The 11,247-nt window shown below is 40.2% G+C and overlaps 1 protein-coding gene across 1 annotated transcript in view; it reads right to left on the bottom strand.

The window, feature by feature from the left end:
- Positions 1-1,021: 1,021 nt before the first annotated feature.
- The window catches only part of CD79A (CD79a molecule), a 30,739-nt gene continuing 20,513 nt past the window's right edge, over positions 1,022-11,247 (bottom strand). The window contains exons 4-5 of the mRNA XM_089688860.1: positions 3,491-3,553; positions 1,022-1,313 (exon numbers count right to left, since the gene is read on the bottom strand). Coding sequence (XP_089544986.1) covers positions 1,200-1,313; positions 3,491-3,553 — 177 coding nt within the window. The 3' untranslated portion in view covers positions 1,022-1,199. The remainder of the gene's footprint in view (positions 1,314-3,490; positions 3,554-11,247) is intronic.

Genomic DNA, 11,247 nt, shown 5'->3' with positions numbered 1-11,247 from the left:
AGGTATAGCACCTCCCGCCATCCCTTTTTAATTATTGTACCTCCCTGTCACCCACCATGCCCCCCCCAGGTTATAGGGGGAAGCAACTCCCACCCACTTTCAACTCATTTCATCTCTCTCCTACCCACCTAAACCTTCCTTCCCAGTCAAAGCACCTTATGCATGCCTCTTTCTGCCATGCTTGTCACACTGGAAATGTTTTAGTCTGCTGACCCATTTTGAAACAATACACTCCCTATGTGGTTGGTATCTTCTTTCCTTTTTTCCTAAAGTGGAATTCCCACCTAACCATCCTCAAAAATGTCCCTTACCCCCTACACTTGCTACTGACCCCTGAAAACTGCCTCACTTACTACGGACCCCTGAACTCTGCATCACTTACAATTGACTCCTGAATTCTGTGTCTCTTTAAGCCACAGCCAATATTTGTGTTTTCACAGACAGGAGACTTATGATTTGGCACACAGGCCTACTGCTTTCAGAAAACACCCCCATAGCCAACCTTACTGAGTAGTGCATCTTGTGTCACTCTTGCAGTTCGAGAGCCTAACCACTCCAGAAAAATAAATTATCTACAGCCCTGAAATTGTTTTAATATATTTTATACTGTATATCATGTACAGGGGAGGACTGACCATTTGGAGACCCAGGCACTGCCCGACGGCCCGGGGTCAGTAGGGGGCCCCATGAGATGCCCCTGGTACCTTTTTCATAGGCTTTTTTGAGTTTGGGCAAGGACACAGGGGCCTCTTATTGCCCGGGGGCCCCATGAGTTGTCAGTCTGCCCCTGATCATGTATATTATTATTGAAAACTATAATGGCCTTATTCTATTTTATTTTATATATCATATATATTTGTATTGGAATCTATAATGGTTTTATTCTATTTTAAAATTGCTACAAATTTAGTCGCAGGTTTCTGATGTGTTAGGAATGTGTTGGCCATGTTGCCCTCTTTTGCAATTTAGAAGCAGGACAGGCTAACTTGGGCTAAACCAAATCATGCAAAGCAAGGCAGAATGACATAATGCATTTTAGTACAAAAGATGAATATACTGTATATGGCAATTACACATAGTGAGGCAACAGACTGATATACAAAGACTGCAATATACACAGGATTGCTTCTAATGGACAATTTCATCCATTCTTCTTTGTACTTCAGCTTGACCTGGCACGTGGCTTGACGTGTCACCATTCAAGGCTTCTCCAGCTGGATGTCACCAGCCCGCAGGGAGCCCACATCCTCGTAGGTGGCCTGTAGACCACGGGAGATGTCTTCATACATTGAGCAGTCCTCCAGATTTAGCCCCTGAGATTCAGAAAGAAAAGGGTTAAAGAGAATCATATTATTATTGGACACTAAAAATATTTTAGTCTATTTTTTTATATATTATATATTTTTACTAATGGAAACTAATACAGTTGAGTCTATGTCATTTTAAATATAATTTATATTATCACTGGAATATATAATTGTTTGAGTTTATTTTATATACAATATATAGTATTATTGGAATCTATAAATGTTTAAGTTTATTTTATATATAATATGTATTTTAATATATACTATTATTGGAATCTATAATGGTTTGAGTCTATTTTATTTTATATATAATATATATTATTATTATTATTATTATTATTGGAATCTATGATGGTTTGTGTCTGTTTTATTTTATAATAGAAATAAGATAAGTCTGTGCTCAAATTCTAATAGCTTATACATACTGTATATATATCCAACAGGTGCTAAAGGGGTGTGACCACATGTTAACACTAAAAATTCTGAAAGAACCCTCTGCACACTGCTATACATCATTTCTAGCAAACTCTGCATAAAAGCATGAATTTTTCCCATATGGAAGAAAAATATATGTGACATATATTTAAAAAAATATTCTTTCCAAATATATTGACATATATTTGGAATGCTACAATTTTGTCCAAATTCAATATATTTCAAAATATATTTCAATATATATATATATATATATATATATATATATATATATATATATATATATATATATATATATATATATATATATATATAATATATATATATATATATATATATATACAGTGTGTATATATATATATATACAGTATATATATATATATATATATATATTGCATGTTGAAATGTGTTTTTATTACAAAATATATGAAAAATGTTTAAAAAAATAAATTTCAAATATACTGTATGTCTTTAAAAAAACAAACCTACATTTTTGGAATGCATTTACAAAATATCTGTAAAAATATATGTTATTACTTTTTTATATGTAAAAAAAATCTGAAGAATATATTTTTAAAAAATTTCCTTTGCATAAGTGAGCTTTTTGTGTTTGTACCTTTCCAAAGGCACTTTTCATGTGCATGCAGACATATATGTGTTTAACTTTTTTAGTCCAATAAACATACTACACTATATAATTTCCATCTTTTGGGGCTCTTTTATTTTCCATGAGTACTGCCGGGGACTAACAGGAGAAAATTGGATGAAGGTGTCTGAAAGCCTGGATCTAAGTTAAAGAGCTTGTAGGCCTTATGGATCTGGCGAGCACAGAATTTATTGGCATGTGGTGGAGCACTTTTGATTTTTGCAGAATAAATGGTCACTTTATTTGTTATGGACACAATGATTGGCAATACACATTGATCTGTGGACTTGATGATCATATATACAGTATGCATATTTAACTTAATGTTTACATGTTTTAATGCACGGCCCATTACTTATTTGTTGCTGATTTGTTACTTGCACAAGGCTACTGCCTATCTTTATTTACGTTTACTATGTTATTGGATATGTCTGTCATATGTCATATATTAATTTTGGAAACTATAACTGTTGAGTCTATTTTATTTTATATGTCATATGTATATTATTATTGGAAATCTATAACGACATGAGTCTATTTTATATATAATTTATATATACTCACAGTATATACACACACAGTATTTTTTTCAAATATATACAGGGGTTGGACAAAAAATGGAATCATTACATGATTAGCAGGTGTAAAAGTGACGACATGTTTTGCGTTGAAAGCGAAAGTGATGCAACATTCTTTTGCTTCCGCTGTGTGATGAGACACCTAGCTAACAGGTGAAAAGCCTCACTTTTGTCATTCACTGCATGCTCTACTAGAATTATGGAGTCATGTCAGAGTTGAGGTCAATTGACCAAAAGATACAAAAGGACATTGCGCAGGATTGTGACTCAGAAAAAGAAAACAACTGCTGCAAAAGTGACTGCAGAGCTCAATCTCAGTCTTCATGGGTCTTAGTCTTTACAGGACTGAGATTGAGCTCTGCAGTCACTTTTGCAGCAGTTGTTATCTTATTCCATTTCCATTTTTTTTGTCTAGTCCCTGTATATATATTTTATATACTTTCTGCTTCTAAAATATAGGTGAATGCTGGTAACATACAGCTGATAATTATTAAAGTATGGATCTAGCAATGGAAACTCCCTACCTCATAAAGATTCTCTCCTTCTGATTGCTTCAGAGACAGCACATTAAGATTTTCAAAGCGTTTCTGTGAGTGAAAGAGGCAGGACAGTCATTGGATTAAGATTTTGCTGAATCATAAATTATTCACTTTAAAGATGAGCTCCGCCTAGATACTGTACAAAAATACATTTTATTCCAGTTGTGCATTCTTTTTCATGAAGTGTTAAATAGAGTTTATATAAGTACCTTAATTCAGTCTTTAACTTAGCTCCCTTAGCAGCTTGACTCAGACTGGAAGAGGAAACAGCAGCGCTCTGAGTCAATTGGGTTCTATTGCTTTGTACAGTACATTGCTGTCAGTTTAATACTGTGAACAAGCTTACAGAAGTGAGCACAGAGGTGATATTACTTTGCAAAGTTGGGTCAACTTTCCAACTGCACTGTTGGCCAAGAACCTGACTGCGTTGTCCAGCAGGAGTGCATGGATGACAAAACTGAACAGAATTACAAATTGTTTGCCAGACAAATCAGTTGACATATTTGTATTTATCTGTTAACCAGAAGTTCAGCTTTATTGTGTCAATCACCAGTTTCAAAGCTGAACTCCAGGTAGATATAAATGACAAATTAATGCAGCTCTGTATTCATGCACAATTAAACGTATTTTGTATATGCCAGCAGTGTAAGTACCTGAATATGACTTGAGATCAGCCTCTTGCAATCCCTGTACAGCAGTGCTCAGGCAGGGAGAAAGAGGGTCAAAGCTGGAAGCCAGTCATGTGTGGTGCATGTAAATGTGCTGACAAAAACCATGCTAATAGGGAACCAACAGCGAGCAGAGAGACCTCATCAGTCTGTGGCTGTTTTTTCACTGTCCATTTAGCAGGCTCAGGTTGGAGAGCGGACACCACTGTATTTATTTTAGGGCCTATAGCCGCCATTCTCAACCACTGTTCCTCCAGAGATTGCTAGGGGGTTCTTGAGCTGTGGATAATTGATCTCCCAATTTATGGTGCCTGCACAATTCTAGGACCAATGTCACATTGCAAAGCCAGCTGCATGTCACCAATTACATTTTCTGGTTATCTGTAAGAGTGGCATATTATCCACCACTGTCAGAGGCATTTTTTACACTGGCCACCTATGTAAGGGATATTCTTCTTACTGGCCACCTATGTAAGGTGCATTCTTCCCACTAACAACCAAAGTAATAGGCATTTTTCCCACTAACCACCTATGTAAGTGATTTTCTTCTTACTGACCACCTATGTAAGGGGCCTTCTTTCCACTAACAACCAATGTAAGGGGCATTCTTCCCACTAACAACCAATGTAAGGGGCATTCTTCCCACTAGCCACCAATGTAAGGGGCATTCTTTCCACTGGATGCCAATGTAAAGGACATATCTCCCACTGGCCACCTATGTAAGGAACATTCTTCCTACTGGCCACCTATGTAAGGGGCATTCTTCCTACTGGCAACCTATGTAAGGGGCATTCTTCCTACTGGCAACCTCTGTAAGGGACATTCTACCCACTGGCCACCTATGTGAGGGATATTCCTCCCATTGGCCACCTATGTAAGGGACATTTCTCCCACTGGTCACCTATGTAAGGAATAGTCCTCCCACTGGCCACCTATGTAAGGGATATTCCTCCCACTGCCCACCTATGTAAGGGACATTCCTCCCACTGACCACTTATGTAAGGGTTATTCCTCCCACTGACCACCTATGTAAGGGACATTACTCCCATTGGTCACCTATGTAAGGGACTTTCCTCCCACTGGTCGCCTATGTAAGGGACATTCCTCCCACTGACCACTTATGTAAGGGATATTCCTCCCACTGACCACCTATGTAAGGGACATTACTCCCACTGGTCACCTATGTAAGGGACATTACTCCCACTGGTCACCTATGTACGGAGCATTCTTCCCACAGGTCACCTATGTAAGGAGCATATTCCCATTGACTAAGTTAGTTATTTTTTTTAGATAGAGGGCTGAGTAGCAGCCGGGGAGATAGTCAGAGGGGTTTAGTTTGGGTCAGAGCTGAGAGGCTCTGCAGATCCACACTCTGGTACCTCCCCCTGATCTAGAGACTTGGAGAAATCTCTAGAACTTCGTGGGCAGGGGTGAGGAGTGGCTGATCTTTATGCTTAAGGGATCCTGGCCAGTCCCCAAGCAGGAGGCTTGGCAAAGGGGTTGGGACAGTCCTTAAAGTGTTACTAAACCCAGAACCCTGCATTCGCTATATCTGGACTCCCACAGCACACAGAACATGAAAGTGGAATTATTTTAGTAAATATAAACTGCTAAATGCCTTTTGTTCATCATCAGTTAAAGCAGTCTTGTGACTTCTATCAGTGTCCAGAAGAGCACTGGTTACAGCTTGTAGAGGGAGTTTTCATTCTCCTGTAGCAGGATGTAGGACCTCTGAGCTCTGTCTGAGGAGTGCTGATTGGCCCTGTGCTGATCACATGCACTCTCCCAAGAAAAAAAACAACTCTCTAGCAATACACACCAAACTGAGTGTGTGCAGCTTGCCCCTAGCCTCTGTTCCATCGGGAGATATTAGGGAGACACTGGAAAAAGGGGAGGATCAGAGAAGACAGTATCAAACATTCTTTTTACACGATGTGGAGGATTAACCCCTTAGGTTCCACAGTGAGTATAACAAGTTTGCTTTACTGCATATACAGACTGATTTTACTGTTGTGGGTTTAGTAATACTTTAAGGATCGGTGAGCCGCTCAGAGAGAAGACAGGAGTTTGGGTGGAAGATATAAGAGCAGGAGGCCAGCATGCAGCCTAGGAGGGGGCCCAGTGGGAAAGGGCCTGCCTCCAGGTGGGATCTGGACAGAGGGAAAGCTGAACCTCACCGGCACCCTGAGAGAAGACTGTCTGTGGAGCTAAGAAACTCAGCAGAAGGCCTGAAGGCAGCTACCAACCTACAGCTTGCAGGAGAGGAACTGTGAGTACTTCTACACCCCCTGGACTGGAGAGAAAGGAGAGAGCATTTGGGTGGGAAACCTGACTAGCCCCCAGCTGGACTGTGCTCTTAAGGTGGCAGGACTGTGCTCTTAAGGCAGCAGATAATACCGGATCCCTTTGTCCAGGAAAAGCCCTCAGATTACTGGATAGAGAAGGACTATCTGGGGTTTGGGTTAGTACTTCAGAAAAGGGTGGAGAGCTCTTCAAGAAGAGAAAAAAAATCTTTTGTGGACTTGTACATAATTTCCAGGAAGTTGTCCTCAGTTAACAGTTCCTTGGGCATCCTACGTGTCCTTAATCCCCATCCAAGTTCAATACCCCAAATAAAACTAAAAAAACAAGTTCAAGGACTGTTTTACTGTTTCTGGAAAAAGCATGTTGCCTGGCTGTGCAGGACTGTAGGGGGACCCAAAACGTCAGGAGGTATTGCTACACCTGAAATTCATTTTGAGGTTCCTCAGTGGTAAAAAGACTGTTCTATAGTCCAAGTGGACTTGGCCATGCTGGATGGCAGGGCTGTAACAGACCAGAGCGTAAGGGGGCTTATAGGGCTTCAGCTAACTTACTTGATGCTTGCCAAATGTATTTCATTGTTACCATTTATACCAGTGAATGGTGTGCTTTGATGGAAACCACATTGAAAATTCAGTAAGCAGAGTTTTATAGCACCCTCCTCCACCAAATATATCAAAATGCAGAAGTATGAATGCATTGTCACTCAGAGAACTGCACAGTGGCTAAATGGTTAGCACTTCTGCCTGGGAGCACTAGGGTCATTGGTTCGAATCCCAACTGCCTGGAGTTTGCATGTTCTCCCTGTGTCTGCGTGGGTTTCCTCCAGGTACTCCGGTTTCCTCCCACACTCCAAAGACATGCTGTTAGGTTAATTGGATCCTGTCTAAATTGTCCCTAGTATGTGTATGTATGAATGTGAGTTAGGGACCTTAGATTGTACACCCTTTGAGGGTTAGGGACTGATGTGAATGTACAATATATATGTAAAGCGCTGTGTAAATTGATGGAGCTATATAAGTACCTGTAATAAATAAATATACATGATTGCATTTTTAGTATGCCTCCAAAAGTCAACTAAATAATTACTGTACCTTTAACCACTTCCAGACCGGACACTTTTACCCCCTTCCTGACCAGGGCAATTTTCAGCTTTTAGCGCTATCACACTTTGAATGACAATTGCGCGGTCATGCAACACTGTACCCAAATGAATTTTTTACCATTTTTTTGAGACAGATAAAGATTTATTTTGGTGGTATTTATTCACCACTGGGATTTGTATTTTTTTTGCTATGTAAATGAAATGTCCAAAAATTTTGAAAAAAAATGTTTTTTTTATAAAATTTTGCAAATAAATAATATTTCATCATAAATCTTAGCCAAAATTTATTCCGTTATCTTTTTAGTAAAAAAAAAAATCCAAATTAGTTTATAAGCAAAAATTATAATTTTTAAACATTTTTTTTTACATTTTTATTTTATTTTTTTATATTATTATTTTTTTTTTTTTACATACTGTCACCCTAGCAGTACAGTGTCACCATGGTGACACTGTACTACTTGTGGGGGGTGATGAAGATTTTTTTACACTGATTGCTTTTACACCCATTTAGGATGTAAAAGCAATCATTTCTCTTTCTCTCTGTGTGCATTCTTGCACTCATTGATAAATACTGAGTGAGCTGTGATTGGTCACAGCTTGTCACATGGTACAAGGCTTTTGTGAATAGCCTTGTACCATGTGACCTCTGATCATTCACAGATTTCACACGTAGTAAGCAATGATGTCACAAGTGACATCTTGCTTACTACTTTGCATGTGATCACTGATTGGCCAATCAGTGATCACATGATCGGGACCTCGTACAGAGGTCCCGTCCGACGATCGGTGTTTCACTGTGTCCGGAGGACACAGCGGGCACCGGATCGCGGTGCTGCGTGCTCCCAGGGAGCGTGCACAAGCAGGGTGCGGGGAGGCCGTTTATAGACGGCCACCCGACCCTGCAGTGCCACCGTCCGGCCGTTTATATACAACGGCCGGACGGGAGGTGGTTAAAAAAAATGGTAAATTCCAGTAAATACCATAACTGCTTAAAGTAGGACTAAATTCTCTCAATCAGCATTGACTATCTTAAAGTGTTACTAAACCCACAACAGTAAAATCAGTCTGTATATGCAGTAAAGCATGCTTGTTATACTCACTGTGGAACCTAAGGGGTTAACCCTCTGCATTGTGTAAAAATGCTGTTTGATACTGTCTTATCTGATCGACCCCTTCTTCCAGTGTCCCCTCTTATCTCCTGATAAGACATATCGTGTGGAGTCTCACTGCACATGCTCAGTTTGGTGTGTATTGCTAGAGAGGTTTTTTTTTTTTTCTTGGGAGAGTGCATGTGATCAGCACAGGGCCAATCAGCACTGTCCAGACAGAGATCAGGGGTTCTGCAAACTCCTAAAATAAATGAAAACTTCTCCCACAAGCTTTAACATGTGCTCGGCTGGACACTGATAGAAATCACAAGACTGCTATACACAGCTGATGAGAAAAAGTATTTAGCAGTTTATATTTACTAAAACAATTGCATTTCCATGTTCTGTGTACTGTGGGAGACCAGATATAGTGAATGCAGGGTCCGGGGAGACCAGATATAGTGAATGCAGGGTCCTGGGAGACCGGATATAGTAAATGCAGGGTCCTGGATTTAGTAGCACTTTAAATCCTTATGCTACTAGTGTTAGTAAATTGATAGGATGGTGTATTATATTAATTTGTTCAAAATTTTTTTTTTACATTTATTCAGTTGCTTTCTGGTTTCTGAACTAGGCCAAAATGAAGTCATACATCCCAGGAGTCTTTATGGGCTTTCTTCCCTTCATCTGGAAGAGGGGAGGAGGGGCTTTTTCAGAAAAATACACATCCTACCCATGGCTGGATCTAGGGGGGTGCTGAGGTGGGGTATGTCCCTGCAGATTTCAGTTGTGCCCCCCCCCCCCCCTGCACAGTGACATCATAGCGTTTATCAGGCATGGCATATATTCACACATCACCGCACCAGTTTAGGCTGAACCCAGCAATTCACAAATTAGCTGGCTCTGCAACTATGTGCAGTTCAGAGCCAGAAACAAGGGGATTATTTTTAAAGCCTTTTCAGGCCAGCCAGCCGCCAGTTAAGGTATGTGTAAGGGGGCACTCTGCCAGACTCTGGTGTAAGGGGCGGTACTCTGCTATAAGGGGGGGACTCTGATGTAAGGTGGTGGCCTTCTGGGGACACTGATATAAGGTGGGATCTTGGAGACATGGATGTAAAGGGGGACTTTGATGTATAGGGGGAATGCCAGGGACTTTGAAGTAAGGAAGGAAAAAAAGTCACACTGCCTGCACCACACCGCATATGACCTGCTTTCCTCCAATCACAGAGCTCTTTCTGCTGTGTTAAACACAGAGAACTCCATGGGGCAACCTAGTCTTAACACCAGAGTCCACATTTTACTAGTGGGCTGTAAAATGCAGGCTCCGGTGCGCACAACCCTGTGGAGTATAACAGAGAGCAGATAGTGATAACAACTCTGCCTTATTAATGAGCTGTCTAGGAGTCACCAATCCAACTGTCAATCTGCCTTTGCCCTTGAACTGTCTGCTCAACGTCTGCCAGGCTCTGCTCCATCAGCTATTGAACTCAGCCCTAATTGTAAATCATCATCTTTGGCAAATAACAAATCTATACTGGAAGAGGGTACATTTCCCTACGCACCATCTGGTCAATTGATGAATGTAAAATATATAACTTTTTTGCTTAAATATATAGAAAAGGTATGCTCAGCTGTAATTAATGCCTATTGGAGTGGAATGTACTGCACACAACAATATGACTGGATACCATTGCAATTATTTACTTTATATCCAAATGGTTAATAACACCAGACCAAATCAAATACCATACCATTTTAGATGAAGTGACGGCATACAAAGAGGCACTGTAGTTTGGTCATAAGCCTTGAATATATCATCTCTGTTAAGGAAATGGAGCTACCCCATGGACAAAACTGATTAGATATTATAATCTATCTTGCTACAGATACAGTCAGGTCCATAAATATTGGGACATCGACACAATTCTAACATTTTTGGCTCTATACACCACCACAATGGATTTGAAATGAAACGAACAAGATGTGCTTTAACTGCAGACTGTCAGCTTTAATTTGAGGGTATTTACATCCAAATCAGGTGAACGGTGTAGGAATTACAACAGTTTGCATATGTGCCTCCCACTTGGTAAGGGACCAAAAGTAATGGGACAATTGGCTTCTCAGCTGTTCTATGGCCAGGTGTATGTTATTCCCTCATTATCCCAATTACAATGAGCAGATAAAAGGTCCAGAGTTCATTTCAAGTGTGCTATATGCATTTGGAATCTGTTGCTGTCAACTCTCAGGATGAGATCCAAAGAGCTATCACTATCAGTGAAGCAAGCCATCATTAGGCTGAAAAAACAAAACAAACCCATCAGAGAGTTAGAAAAAACATTAGGTGTGGCCAAAACAACTGTTTGGAACATTCCTAAAAAGAAGGAACGCACCGGTGAGCTCAGCAACACCAAAAGACCTGGAAGACCACAGAAAACAACTGTGGTGGATGACCGAAGAATTCTTTCCCTGGTGAAGAAAACACCCTTCACAACAGTTGGCCAGATCAAGAACAGTCTCCAGGAGGTAGGTGTATGTGTGTCAAAGTCAACAATCAAGAGAAGACTTCACCAGACTGAATAC

This window comes from Staurois parvus, unplaced genomic scaffold, assembly GCF_062004578.1.
Source record: "Staurois parvus isolate SC_StPar_1 unplaced genomic scaffold, SC_StPar_1.0 ptg000457l, whole genome shotgun sequence".
NCBI classification, from domain to species: domain Eukaryota; kingdom Metazoa; phylum Chordata; class Amphibia; order Anura; family Ranidae; genus Staurois; species Staurois parvus.
Note: the sequence above shows the minus strand (reverse complement) of the source record. Positions and strands in the feature narration are given on the sequence as shown.